Source organism: Neovison vison, chromosome 5, assembly GCF_020171115.1.
Source record: "Neovison vison isolate M4711 chromosome 5, ASM_NN_V1, whole genome shotgun sequence".
Lineage (NCBI taxonomy): Eukaryota > Metazoa > Chordata > Mammalia > Carnivora > Mustelidae > Neogale > Neogale vison.
In genome coordinates this window covers 105,575,808-105,590,950 of record NC_058095.1, presented here as the reverse complement: position 1 = coordinate 105,590,950, position 15,143 = coordinate 105,575,808, and the positions used below count along the sequence as shown (strand labels likewise).

Here is a 15,143-nt window from a genome sequence, read left to right as displayed (position 1 = left end):
TTCTTTTTAGTGGTAAGGGCTAAGCCCAGTTTGAAGATTGCTTACATTGCGTTATGAATCACAAAACAAAATATTCTGACATTAAGTCCCACGCAGAACGCGACTGCTGAACAAGATACACTGACAAGAGCGACCTCAGGATTAGGATCGGATAGGGATCGCCCTCAACAGGGAACCTGCTGCAGGCTCTTCCTCCCCGCCGGGTGGGCGCGAATGCTCCAGCCCCTCCGGGGGTGTTGGTTCCTCTATCCTGGGGCTCCGCTTCCCGGGGACCCGGTTCTCACCCCGGGACTCTCCCCGCCGGCCGCGCCACCCCTCGGCGGGCCCATGCGACCCCTCCCGCCGCCGCGTCTCAGGGCAGCCGCCCTGCGCGCCGCGTCACTCGGCGCCTTCGGCGAGCACCTACCACTGGCCGCGCCGCGGAGGGGAGAGGCCGCGACCCTTCCCCGGCCGGCGGGCGACGCGCCACCCCTCGGGTCACCTCGGCCTGGCGCTAAATTTAAAAATTTAACCGGCGCAGCTGGCTGGCTCCGGAAACGAAAGTAGTTTCGTCCCGCGGGCCGCCTCCCGGGCTCTGGCGGCGCCTCGGCGCGCCGCGCTCCCCCGAATAGACCCTTCTCCCGCCATTTTCCGCCGGCTCGTGGCAGGCCCCGCGCCCCGTGGGTGAGGCCTGCTGCCGCCGGGCCTGCAGGCGTCGGGCTCGCGCCCCCGGAGAAGGCGGCCGGCATGGACTGCGGGAACGGGGCTCGCGCCCGGCAACACGTGTTCCTGCTGCCAGGTAAACACGGCCGCCGGCGACGGCGGCGCGCCTCGCCCGGCCTCTTGCTCGCCCGGCCCGGCCCGGCCCGAGAGCGCGGAGCGGCGGACGGGGATGGCGCACCGCCGGACTTCCACTTGCAGCGGCGCTGCACGCCCCTCGTCGGCCCTCGGCCCCCGCGGCCTGACGCGCGCTCCCCAGCGGGTTGCGCCGCCCTGCGTGGTGCGTAGTGGTGCCGCGCGCCCCTCGGACCCCGGTTCGGGACGGGATTCCTTCCCAGATTGTTGCTCATCATCTTGGTCGCTCGTTGCAGCTAGCAGCGGTTTTCACAACCCAAATGCGAAAGCGCAGAAACGGACCAAGCGTCTTGCCTCTGCTAGGGTGGGCCGCAGGAGGGGCCCAGGCCTACGCGCAGCGGCATGGGCTCACGGTCTCGGGGCACTTAGTGGGGCCCTGGAGTGTCTGCTTTGGGGTGCAGTTAGCTGTCCCGCACTCTTGCACTGGGCAGCTGGTCCAGCCTCTGGGTTCCCACTGGAGCGGATCCTGCACTTTTTTATAGGGCCTGAGCCCTGGGCCAGGCCGTAGGCGGAGGGAAGGAGGCAGGAGGGAAGCCAGGTGGTGGTAGGGGTTAGGACAAAGGTGGTTCAAAGACATTCGTGTGGGTAGATCATGACAGGAATTCTGGAGCCAAGCCTCTTCAGCCACCCCCTGGGTGATGAGGAACCATTCGGAGTCTGCAGGGGCTTGGGATAATGGATAGTCAGTCAGTTTCCAGACATGATGGATTCCAGTAAATGTCAGAATGAAAGGGGTTTGGGACTAGGGAGAGCAAGTTGGAGAAGTTTGACCCTATTATAGTAGATACATTGCGATGATGGCATAACATTGGAAATAAGGAATTAATTTTAGATTTAGGTCAGTAAATGCATTATTTTTACAGGAGATAATACTCTGATGATGTGATAGTTACTCAGGAACCTAGACTTTTATGATGAATATTGGAAATTATTATGTAACAGTCTGTCAAGTATAATTTGTGTGTTTGTTTAACTTTTTCTCCCTTTATAAAGAGGTATAAACTGTATACAAATTTAAGTGTGCATTTCAGTGAATACACCCCTGTATTTTCATCATGTATACATATGTATATACCCCTGTAATGATCTCCCAAGTCAAGATATGGAACTTTTCCAGCAAGCTCATGCCTGCTGTTTGCCTTAGTAGCCTTTATACTGACCTCTGTCACTAGAGATTTATTTTGCCTGTTTGGATAAGTGTGTACTCCTTTAGGTCTGGCTTCTTTTACTTAGCCTTATATCTCTAAAATTCATCCATATTGTGTCTAGCAGTGGTTTGATTTTTCGGGTGGTTTGTGTTTTCATTGCTGTGTGTGTCTTATCGTGTGAACTTCCATGTTTATTTCCTCTCCGGTGGGTGGGCATTTGGAATGTTTCCAGTTTGTAACTATTGTGAGTTATACTTCTAAGAACATGCTTTTATGAGGCTTTTGGTAGAAGGAGACACTCATTTCCCTCGGGGTGTATATACCCAGGAGTGGAATTGCTGCTTCTAGGTATCTGTGTTCAGCTTTAGCAGATGCTGCTAAACGGTTTTCCGAAGTGGTTGTACCGATTTATACTCCCACCAGCGGTGTATGAGAGTTCCCATTGGTCCACGTCCTCACTATAGCTGTCTGTATATTAAAGCCATCTAAGGAAAATTCGGGGTTTTGGCAGAATCTAGCAAAGGCTTACCTGTAAACATGCTTTATGTTAGATAAATCCTCTTGCTTTTGTCACATCAATTCAGTGAGATATTAAGGGCAGGAACTCTAATCATTCTTGCAGAATGAAGGGCATTCTTATGATTCAGATACACACAAGGGCCCATGATACTTTGCGTTTCTTATTTTCTGTTTGATCTTTGTTCTTTTGATCAGTATTGACATTTTCATTCTTGAGGTGTGTTTGTAGCCTCACTGTATTAAATACAAAAACTTTCAAAAATAGTTAAATATTGATTGCATCCTTGACAATCCTAGGTTTGATGTGTTTACTGCTGCGCTGTGAGAATGTGAGTCAGCTTCCTGTTCCAAGCTGAGATGTCCTATGACCTTTGAGCTTACTGGAGTGGCTGAGCAGGCGGCTGGGGCCGGGTGTTATCAGGCAGGCAGGTTCTGAAACTCAACTTGTTTTCTGCTCCTGTCCTTCCAGCCGGCCTTTACTGCCACCTGCAGGCTTTGAGTGTACAAACATTGGTGTATTGATCATTCCTGCCAGGCAACAATGCTTCTCAAACTTGAGGGCCTTGGTCACCTGGGCAACTGGGCCCCACCCCCAGAGTATTTGATAATGTGGCTCTGGGAGGGGGCTCGGGAATGTGCATTTCAAACAAGTTCCCAGGTGAGGCTGATGCTGCTGGTGTGCGGACACCACCAGGAAGCCCTGCACAGGGACAGCCCTTGCCAGTGGGCCGGGAGGCAGGATTGCAGAATGAAGGGCATCTCTTTGTGGGGGCCAGAATTAGTATCATCAGGGGTGCACATGGAAGCACAGGCTGTGAGGCCTGTCTTCACAAATACACATTTGTTGTCATCATTGTTGTTTTTAGCAGATGAGAAATCAGCCCCAGTAAGTTGTACGATTGAGAGAAGGAGACTACATCTTGGGTGGAGTGAGCACCATAGCTATAGTGAAGCTGGGCCCTAAAGAAAGAAAACAAAAATTTGTATAAGAACTTTTCAAAAGCATTTGGTGGAAGCAGTTTGTATTCAGTTTTAGAAAATTTCTGGGATCCGAAGAGCTTACTCTGTGTACTGGAACATAAGCTCATTAGCCAAGAGGCAAACAGAACTTCAGAGATTTATCCGTGAGACAAATGCACAGCCACTGGACCTCGGAATGATACTTCTTTCCCGCCATTTAATTCCCGTTGTTTATCAAGTTGCCTACAATAACATTGTGTTATATGTTGAAGAATATATTAAAAAGCACTATGGAGGCCTCTTATTTTCAATTTCTTTAGAGAAGTTGGATGTCCCAGAAAAACAAAAGCTGGAACTTGGAAGGGATACTTGTGAAGTAGTCCGACTTAGGGACTTGATTTTCATAGGCCAGTGGGGACAGAACTGCCTCCCGTTTAAGCAAGGTAGGCATTTCTTGTAGTTTGGAATGGTCTTAAGTGTTTCTCCAAAATGGTCTGTGGGTAGTACCCTATTTGCAGTTTTAGTTACTGTAAGAGACCATCAACATCTCTATTTTTTAGAATTTGGTGTAAGTTTCTATCCCTCTTTGCTGCCCCAAAGGTAAAATTTTTTAAGTCATATTTTTTAACATTTTTCTCTACTCCATGTTTTCTACACTGGTCAGTTCTGCTAAGTTGAAATCTGCCCTCACGTGAGAGGTGGGCTGGGAACAGGTCCACTGAGCCTAGTAGGATACAAGATTGTGTGGATTGCTGGCATGGCTGAACCTTGTCACTGCATCAGCTCCAAGGAGATGTCAAAACATTGGGAAACCCTAATGTTGTGTGAAGGATAAAAGGAAGGAACGAAATGATCTCAGGACCACTAAATTCATCTGGGTTAGCTTGATCTGAAAGCATGTCTCAGTCAGCCCCCTGATTAAACAGCCCCTCAGATCAAAGTAGACCACATCACATCTTCAACTGTAGGCAAATTTTGCAATGACGTTATTCCCCTTTATCTCAAAAAATACACGTTGAAAAGTATTTTGAGGGAGAATCATATTTGTTATTTATTTCCCCACAGCATGAAGAGTGCCTGCTTTTGTGAGGTTAGAGGATGGATTGCTTTTTGGGAAATAAGAATTACAGGTGGTCTGCCTCCCTTAGTCATCCAAGATGACTTAAGGAGCCTTTTATGAGCAAGAGCATATATTCACAAATAATAATATCAGATTTGTCTCTCCAAATAGAATACAAAAATAGATTTGAAAGCATTGTATGAATGCAGGCTTTAGAACTATGTTCTAATTAAATGATTGAAAAAGAAATCAAATTGAAAAGGCAAAACTGATTTTCCTGTTTAATGGTAGAGACAATTTATATTAATGTTATTTCTGATTAGAGTCCTATAGCTTTTTTGTAAGCCCACAAGAAGCACCTCTTATTTGGAAAAAAATAACAGTTGAAAGTATGTGGTAAAGGAAGAAGTGATATAGATCTAAATGACTTTTCAGTGACCCTAAAGACAGTACATATAACTGTATGTACAAGGCAAAAGGTTAATCTCAGAAGAAAAATGTCAGTGGGTTTTTTTGTTCTTTGGCAGCATTGTTTGCGTGCGTGCATGTTTGTGTTTGGAAATGCAGCCTGTGAGCTGAAAGTTTCCTTACTTTCAGAAGAGCTTATTCACAGGGGAGGAAACTGTACTTAGCTTGGTGAGGGATGGGGAACAATTCAAACGCTGATTGTAGACAACCTCTGAGTAGTGAGCTCAGCTTCTTGGAAGATGTGTCTTTTGCTGAGTAGTCTTCTGCAGGCCTTCTGCGGGGTGGGAGTCTCTAAACTCTCCCTCATGGAGCATGTGTAGTATTTCCCACACAAATCCTGAGGCTGGTTTTGTCTTTACAAAGTTGTTTTTGGTGGGAGCCCCACTGACCTTTCTCAGATGGTCATTAGATCTGCTCCCTTTGCTTGCGGAGCACATTCTGGAGGGGATGGGCTTAGTCAGTTGTCAGTTGGTGTGATTAAACTGAGCCTGATGCTGTCCGGCTAGTAATTGTTCTAAAAGATTTAGGACACTTACAAGAACTTATAACTCTCATGTATTTATCCTCCGAGGCAGAAATAAATTTTCATAAAACAAGAGTAAGAAATATTTTATTTTTTTTTCAATTTGAGTATAGTTGACACATGATGTTACCTTAGTTTCACGTACACAACATAATAACTCAACAACTCTGTACCTTATGTCATGCTCACCACAACTGTAGCTACCATCTGTCATCATGCAAGGCTATTACAATACCACTGACTCTGTACTTTCTAGCTGTACCTTTTATCCCCATGACTTACTCACACTGTAACTGAAAGCCTGTATCTCCCTCTCCCCTTCACGCATTTTGCCCTTCTCCCCTCTTGTGGTGACCATCAGTTTGTTCTCTGTATTTATAGGTCTGTTTCTGCTTTTTGTTTATTTTGTTTTGTTTTTATATTCCACATATAAGTGAAACCATAGTATTTTTCTCTGTCTGACTTATTTCATTTAGTATAAAACACTCTAAGTCCATCCATAGCAAAATCTTCTCCTTTTTATGGCTGAGTAATATTCAGTTGTGTGTGTGTGTGTGTGTGTGTGTGTGTTGAGATACCAGCTTCCTCTTTATACATTCATCTACTGATAGACACTTGGATTCCATATCTTGGCTATTGTACATAATGCTGCAATAAACATAGGGATAGTCATAACAACATTTTTCTAGATATGTCTCCTATGGTAAGGAAAACAAAAGCAAATCAAAATAAAAAGCTTTTTTAAAAAATTTTGACTGCCTCAAAGTAAAAAGCTTCTGCATAGTGAAGGAAGCCCATCAAACAAAAAAGCAACCTACTGAATAGGAGAATATATTTACAAACATTATATCCAATAAGGGGTTAATTTCCAAAATATATAAAGAACTTATATAACTCAACATAAAATAAACCTCAAATAATTTGATCAAAAAATGGGCAGAAGACCTGAATAGACACTTTTCCAGAGAAGACATCCAGGTGGCCAAAAGATACATGAAAAGGTGCTCAACATCACTCATCATCAGGGAAATGCAAAGCAAAACCACCATGAGATATCCCCTTACCTTTTCAGAATGGCTAGAATCAAAAAGAGGAAATAATAAGTGTTGGTGAGGAGGTGGAGAAAAAGGAACCCCCGTGTACTGTTGGTGGGAATGCCTTTAAGGTGATGCAGCCCCTGTGGAAAACAGGATGGGGGGTTCCTCCAAAAATTTAAAGTAGGACTACCATAGGACTACCAGTAATTCTAGTACTGGGTATTTACCTAAATAAAACACAATGTTTAATTTGAATAGCAGAAAAGGAGCTGCATGGATTTCCCCCATATCCTCTAAGCTTTTACCATGATAACAAACAACTCATCAGTATTTTCTAACATGTTATATTAAAACACAGCTAAAACTGGGCTTGTGCTTTTTCTTGGCTCCATGTCCTCCGACAAATTGTATCCTATTTGTAAAGTCTCCATTTCTTCTTCTTTACAGTGGGGAGCACAGTCCCAGCCTCCAAAGCTCTCCCTTGCACCCCAAGCTCTTAGCCCCAGACTTGGGACAGAGTAAGCATTGAATAAACATTCACTGAAAGGAAAAATGTCTCACATTCCATTTTTTTCCTCTAGTCTTTGTTACACTGCCCTTTGTCCTCCTTTTCCACTTCTATCCAAATTCTAGCCTTTCTTCAAGGCTCAGTTCGACTTTAGTTTCCACAAAGCTAAGCTATTGTATGGATCACAAAATGAATTCCAGTATTCTTAAATTTTTCTCATTTTTCTGTTTCTGCCTTTTATTTCACTATGTACTCATACTACTAATCACTGTAGCACTCACTAAAATACTGAGGGATATTGGGATTATACAATGTCTCTTTCTTTGAATGCCCAGTGACTTTGGGTCTGCCTAGACTTCTGGCTGCTCCTCTCCACATTCTCTGCCTGGCAAATGCCTCCTTATCCTTTAAAGTCAGCCCATGGCTCTTCTAAGACATCTTCCCTCTGAGCCTCCCCGCTGTTAGTGTGCAAGCTAGTGGTACCTCCTTGACCTATCTATGCATTTCATCATGATTATTCAATTCACTATCTTTTGGGGGGTGTGTGGAGCAGGCTTAAACCCATGACCCTGAGATCATGACCTAAGCTGAAATCAAGAGTTGGACACTTAATCAACTGAGCCACCCAGATGCCCCAGTTCACTATCATTTTCATATAAAGATGTATTGAACCCCCAGTACATGCCAGCGGCTGGAGAGAATCCAGGTGTATACGTCCTGCATCACCACCATGGGCTTCTGAGTGCTGGGTGCCTTGGCCTTAAGCTTCAGAGCCCACCCTTGCCCAGTGTCTCTGGAAGCAGAGCATGCCACTTAGGACTTCCAGCCTTTTTTTTCAGAAGTCCTTTGTATGTGCCTTTTAAATACCTTTAAAAGATAACTTTACTTTCCAGGTATGACTGTTGCTAAAGTGGAATGGGCTGTGTACCGAAAGAGTCAGATCTATATGTTCTGAGGACTGTTTTATTATCTGCCCCTAGAACAGTTAGGATCCGAGTTGGCCAAAGTCTGTAGCCAGAGCTGATTTCCTGCAGGAGCCCAAGACATTTGTTGAGGCTCTGCAGTATCCATTGCTCAATTTCGAGCACTTAAAATCTTCATTTAGAGGGGCACCTGGGTCAGCTTGGGTTGTGATCCCGGGGTCCTGGGATCGAGCCCCGCATCGGGCTCCCTGCTCGGCGGGGAGCCTGCTTCGCCCTCTCTCTCTCTGCCTACTTGTGACACCTCTCTCTCTCTCTTTTGTCAAATAAATAAATAAATAAAATCTTAAATCTTTATTTAGACATTTTTCTCCCAATATTTTTTAGTAACTTCTTATTTTCTTAATTTTTAAAGATTTTATTTATTTATCTATTTGCAAGAGAGAGAATGAGAGGGGGGAGGGTGAGAGGGAGAAGCAGACTGCCCGCTGAGTAGGAAGCTCGAAGCAGGACTCGATCCTGCGTCTCCAGGATCATGACCCAAACCGAAAGCAGTTGCTTAACCAAATGAGCCACCCAGGCGCCCAGTAACTTCTTTTATTAGAATACTAATATATACCTTTTAGTAAGACACAAAAACATAAAGAAGAAAATTATCTGTCATCTTGCCACTGGGAAATACCAATTTTGGAAATATTTATTTCCACTCTTTTTATCCCGTGAGTATCCCAGTATGAAGTTAGTGTTCTTAATTTTTTTCTCATTTTTCTATTTTTACCCGTATTTCACTATTTACTCTTTCTACATTTATTTCTATTGTAACAAATATACCAAATAAGTACTACTTCACAGCGTACATATTTTGGATGGATTATCTTTAAGAATGGGTAAAGACTGAAAATACAAATGGATGCCAGAAGGTGAGCATAAATTCAAAGAACCCTAGCGGACACAATGGCATGTTGGGATTTCTTAACAGCCATTCGAGGTTGATTTTTTAGGACAGCCATGACCTCCTGCAAACATCCATTGGGGCGCTTGCCATAAATAGGATGACAGTTTGAATGGACCACGAGTCAGTCTGCCTTGGTATGGAAATTACTGTTTGCTTCACGTCGAGTCAGTCTATCTGACTTGTGTTACAAAACCTGGCCTGTATTCCTTTAGGAGTTTCCTAGCTGGGTCATCTCTTCCTAGGAAGGGCCAGCTGGGTGTCAGGGGCAGGGGCAGGGCGGAGAGTCTGAGAACACTGGAAACACGGCTCGCAGCACCAGGAGGTCCAGAGTGTCTGCCTCTCTTGAGAGTTCACTTCCTCTTCTCAAACCAGCTTCCTCCACTTCGTGGAAAACAGGCTGCACATTGCACCAGCCTCAGATCTCCTGGTGTCTGCTGGGAGAAGCTGCCCCTCTTCTCTTGTTTCTATTTTCAAGACAACCTTCTGACTGGCCCCTCTGAGCTCTCATGCAAGCACAGCCTCACCCCCTATTAGGTGTAGCCTTGAGGGCCAGCTCTACTACAGCACCAGGTGGGACTGGGAGGACGGAGGATACCTGAGGGTAAGGAGCACTTCTCCAGAAGAAGGAAAGGCGAGGCTCAGTAGCACAAAGCCAGCTGTGGCCCGTACCCACCAGCGGGCAGGGCTTGTCTCAGCCGAGCATGCGCAGCTTCTCAGGTACTAGTGGTCTCTTTGACTGGGTGGCAGGGAGGTGGGGCAGCTCCTTCTTTAACCCAGGGTTTATATAATTTTAAGGAAGCCCATCTTCTAGGGTCTGTATCTTCTAGCCCCTATCCCTTCGCACTATACTTCGATGTATGTTACTGAAGCTGACCATCTCCATGGCCTTGGGAAGTAGTCAAAGCAAGCTTTATTACCACCATTTTACAAGACTTCGAGAAGTCAGATCATCTGACCAACACTCAACAGGAATGAAATGGCTGAGATTCCAGGTGCTCCCTGGTCCTCTGGGACCCCTGCCGTGTGCCAGAGGCCACTCTGCTGACTGAATGGCGCTACCTCACCAGGGTAGGAGAGCTGGGAGGATCAGAAAGGGCTGGGGTTCCCTCTCTTGTCAGGTTGATGACCAAGGACCAAGCACAACTCCTATTCTGGAGCCAGCCTGGTTATGGTTGGACATCCCAGTCAGGTCTGTCCTTTCAACCCCTCCAGAATTTTCCTGCTTCCTAGATATTTTGAGAGCTCCGTCTTGATGTATTGTTGGTCTCTGTGGCTCTGAATTGACTGCACACCTAAATTTTTTTCATCAGTTTCTTTTTTAGCACAGAGACCAATCCCAAAAACATGGCTATGGGTAGAGGCAGCCCCGAGAAAATGGAGATTTTATCTTCTCTGGTTTTGGTGAAGGCCAGTTTTCATTTTTTATTTTTTTCTTCTTTCTTCAAAGCTTCAAAATTAAAAAGATACTCTTAGAGGAACCCATAACTTGAAAATTATTTCTCTGGTGCATGCCTCTCTCTATCTTTCTTGGTTTGCCTCCTGTGGTGTTCAAGGAAGCTGAAAGCTTCAAAGCCAGGAACGTGACCCAGATCTCTTTGATGACAGTGGTAACATCTTGGGAAGGGAAGCATAGAGTTAATGCTGAAATTAGCATTCCTGGAAGTAGCAAGTGACTTGAAAATTATGCTGACTTGTCTTGCATGCATTGTATTTGTGTCCTAACCAAATGTTTCCAAGGAGCTATCCCTGGCAATGGAACAGACGGAACCAAGGGGCTTGAATGTGTTCTAATGGCCGATGACTACAGAAAATGAACTGGAACCTATTTAGATCACTGCATTGCATGAGCATGAGAGTGATGTTCTCATCTTTTTTTTTCCCCTATTGGACCTTCTTAAGAAAATGGAATACCCTTGATATGGTATCTAAAAATAAAGTAAGTGATGCTTTGATGTCTGTTCTTTCTTTTCCATGTAACAGTGGGTGTGTGTTTCTCAGAGCTTATCTGCTGTGTGCCAGAAATCAGACAGGGCCATGAACAAATGTCCATTGCTTCCAAGTCATAAGAACACTTGGCAAAAAGGGGACTTTCCCTCCTGTCTCCTGTCTTTGAACTTTAAACGATACGGAGAAACTTGTCTTAACCAAGAGAGGGATAAGAAAGACCTGCCAAGTTTAAGCACTGGTTGATAACTAACTTCATATCAGCTGTACAACCCATACCATGTAGTCTGAAGATGAAAAATAATGTTCTCTTTTGCCTTCTACAAGAGCTCCTGACTAACTTGCCGGTGTCACAGAATGGTTAAGTCCATGCCTTGATCCACGCAGTGTACTCAGGTTATCACAGAAATCTCGGGGGTGTATGTGGCAATGTATGGGATATTGCATTCTCTAACAGGAAGATCAGTTTCCCTTTCTCGCATTTGGCCAAGCTTGACTCTATCTGGTTATCACTTGAGGTTTCTTGTGTCCCTCAACACATTTCTCTCCTTTATTTATGTCTCTTTTGATCCAACCCTTTTCTCTTTCTCCCTTTCCCATTTTCCTTCTGCTGCATGCATCTCTGGCAGTGTGGGATTCTGGCCGCACTAAAGTGGGGGCAGCTGACTGGATGACTTTTTGGTCCTCAAGGCCGGGCAGGACACAAAAAGAGACGGAGGAGTCTGGGACATCTGTGTTGTGAGAGAACAGTTGTATGAGCTAGTCCTTGTGCTTCAGAGCTGCAGCTTCTGTTTTTTGAGTTGAGACGGATGAGGTGGGAGATTAAGAGTTTCTCTGAAGTATCATAGTTTAAACTGTTGGTTGCCTGAGTTTATTCTTGGCTCTACATATGGTTAAATAGCTCTGCGACCTGGTTCCTTAACTTTGGAAAACTTTCTCATGCAAGAAAGTGGGAATCCCAAATAGTACCTACTTCATAGAGCTGTTATAAGGATAATATTATGTAACTTATATCAAGGACATTGCCCAGTGTGTAGTAAATGCCCAATACATATTAGCCACTATTCGTTGTTTTACATTCATTGGACACAGTTGTCTCTTTATCACTGGTATGTTTTCTTTAAAGTTCAAATGTCAGGAAAGAAGCAATCAGACTTTCCTTTCTGTTGAGGTACTTAGATCAGGATGGTAAACAGATGGAAGATTTGCTGCTAGAGTTAATGGTGACCAGTGGGATGTAAAATTGGACTTTTATAGAAAACACAAAGACCACAAGAAAACTGCTATGGATTGGTTAGGTGTAAGAAGCTAGACCGGCAGGGCTAGAGACTATTGGGAAGTTTAAGATATTTCTGAGTCCGAAATGACTGAAAAGACTGAGTACCCGCTTCTGATTGGTCTGAATTCTTTTATTTTTGTGAAAACACTCTTTTGGCCAGCATGGCTTATATCTTCTCTTCTGTAAGAGAAAACAGTTAAAGAAAAAAAAAAAAGAAGAAGAAGAAAGAAAGAAAATGTAAAGCCTACTCTTTAAAAAAAATATAATTTGAAGTCTTTATTCAGCATAGTTTTAGAAGAAGGTGTTTCATATAAGTCAATTTTCTAGATAAATGAAGTTTAGCTTGTTAAGTATCAAAACTTGTTTTACCCTTTCTTACTGAGCTTTTTCTAAAATCAAAGAACACATTCATGTAACATTTGTTGAGCATGTCACATGTGCCAAAAACTGGGTATTTTACTATATACAATCTTAATTTTCACATGTAAAATGCATTATATTTGGGGTTCTTAAAAAAAAAAAAATATCCCGGTCCTAATGTAATCTCTTCTTGGAAAGCTAATTGTTAGGCCCTTAGATAATTTTGTGCTTAGAATTTCTTCAGCTTTTATACTTTGATCTTATTATTCCCTACATATATATATATTTTTAAGATTTTTATTATGTATTTGACAGCCAGAGATTACAAGTAGGCAGAGAATGAGAGAGAGAGAGAGAGAGCTGAGCAGAGAGCCCGATGCGGGGCTCCATCCCAGGATCTGGGATCATGACCTGAACCGAAAGCCGAGGCTTTAACCCACTGAGCCACCCAGGTGCCCCTCCCTACATATTCTTAATGTTTCCATATTATTGAGAGAAAGAAAACTGGTTTTCAACTGAGTGCTTATTACGTATTCTAAGCACTTTCACATATATTTAAGCTTAAGAAAAACCTATAAAATAATAATTATTATGCACATTTTATAAATGAGGCAACAGAGTCTGAGTATCACGCCCAAGCTCATACTGCTGAGAAGAAGGGGAGCTGTGATTCGATTGTGGACTTCTCTGTCTCCAGATCTTGTGCTTTTTCTATGCAGACATTATCAAAGAAATAGGCCTCAATTAAAACTAGGTTAATAGATTATGCTTCAGATTCCTTCCCATTATTCTAAAAACAGATTTTTTTTCTTCCTTAATTAATTTAGCTATCCTTTAGCTATGCTAGATGTAGGTAAAAGTTAGAAAAAAGATGGAGCTTCTAAGCCTTTGGATGAGAAATTGGTCCATGGGATGATACAGGATTTTCCAGATTTAAATGAAAATTAAAAAAAATAAAAACACAACAACAACAACAGCAAAAACCCTTAACTTTCATAGAGCCTTTAATTTATAGTCACAAGTAATTTTGTGTGCCTAAGGCCAGGTATAGATTAAAGAATTTATCCGAAGTCTTACAGCAATATAAGTTCTTTACTTATGCTAAGCCATCAAAATCCAGTGGGGGTAAATCCTCCATAAAAGCAATGAAAACATTGGCAAGATGGCCAAAGTCAACTTTTTCAAAACTCTTGAAATTAGCCAAAGTCTTCCAACAGTCTGAGAAGTGTTTATTCAGGAAAAACTGCTGAACCTCATTAAGCAGTCTTTGTGGCATTGTAACTTGAACTGCTCACATATCCCTCTCTTCAGGTCTACAGTAACCTTGAAAAATAGCAGTCTTGAAAACATGGTGCTTGTAAAAATCAGCAGCATTGCAACCATTGGGCTGGACAGGCCTCATTTGGAGCTTCTTAAGAAGTCCCATTCCCAGAGCATTGTCCCTGTTTGACCTGTCTTGCATTTCCCTGGAAAAGCTTGATTGGAGCTTAGAACTTGCTCTGCAGGAAATATCTTGTCCTCAGGGCATTTGTCAAAAATGATCAGTGGCAATTGTTTAATAGATCAACTGCTGAGGGGGCAATAGCAGTTGGGCAAATAAGGACCTCGTCAAAAACTTAAAAGTGAGACATGAGGATAAGGTATCTCCCTAAGGGACTTTTAGAAGCTCTGACATAGTCCTAAGAAATTAAAAGACTGAGCACATATTCAGGACTGTGTGCATGCCCAGGAAAGACCTGACAAGGCCCTAATCTCTCACCTCTGACTGACGTTGAGGTCCTAGGCAAGCAGTTAATAAAAGCTAAGACAGAAGTTTAAATTAGTTGAGTGTTGCAGGCGTATCCCAAAACACATGCAGAATTTCTCAGCAAATATTGGGAGGCTGATTTGTTCAAAACATTTAACAAACCTCAGACTAATCGTTAGCTATTCAGTAAACTAACTGAGGCATCAGTGGTTACAGAGAATACAGACATTATAGGATTAGTCCAGGAAGGTCACTAAACAAATAGCAACAACTGCAATGATGACAAAAAAACAGCAACAACAGTAAATCTTGGAAAGTTGGGGTAGAGGAGTCTGATTTCCAGAACTGTCACATTAATTATTACATTTCTAATATGTCTAGTGTTTTTTTGTTTGTTTGTTTGTTTGTTTTTAAGGTGTGGGACACCTGAAGAAAAAGGAAGGTAGGTTTATACACAGGAGAAAAAAAAGTAGTAAATAAAACCTGTCCCTGAGGGGGCCAAGTTGTTGGACTTACTCTGCAAAGATTTTAATCAGCTATTATAAATATAGTTAAAGAACTAAGCAAAATATGTCTTAAAAATTAATGGGAAGTATGATAATGAAACCTTACAAAATAAAGTATATCAATAAAGAGAAATAGAAATTTATAAACTATATATAAATTCTGGAGTTGAAAAGTACAATAAAAATTCATTAGCAGGCTCAATAGCATATTTGGACTGGCAGAGAAGAGAAACAGCAAACTTGAAGACAGGTCAATTAAGATTAGCTGGCCTGAGGAACAGAAAGAAAAAAGCAGTAAGAAAATAGAACATAATGTCATATACCTGTGGTACACCACCAGGCACACCAACATATGTATGGGGGAGGTCCAGAAGG

General features: G+C 43.1%; 1 protein-coding gene across 2 annotated transcripts in view; it reads left to right on the top strand.

The window, feature by feature from the left end:
- Window positions 1-508: 508 nt before the first annotated feature.
- The window catches only part of RNASEH2B (ribonuclease H2 subunit B), a 68,948-nt gene continuing 54,313 nt past the window's right edge, over window positions 509-15,143 (top strand). The window contains exon 1 of one of the 2 annotated variants that reach the window (XM_044249672.1): window positions 509-778. In XM_044249672.1, coding sequence (XP_044105607.1) covers window positions 727-778 — 52 coding nt within the window. In that variant the 5' untranslated portion in view covers window positions 509-726. The remainder of the gene's footprint in view (window positions 779-15,143) is intronic. The other variant, XM_044249671.1, reaches the window with a different exon arrangement.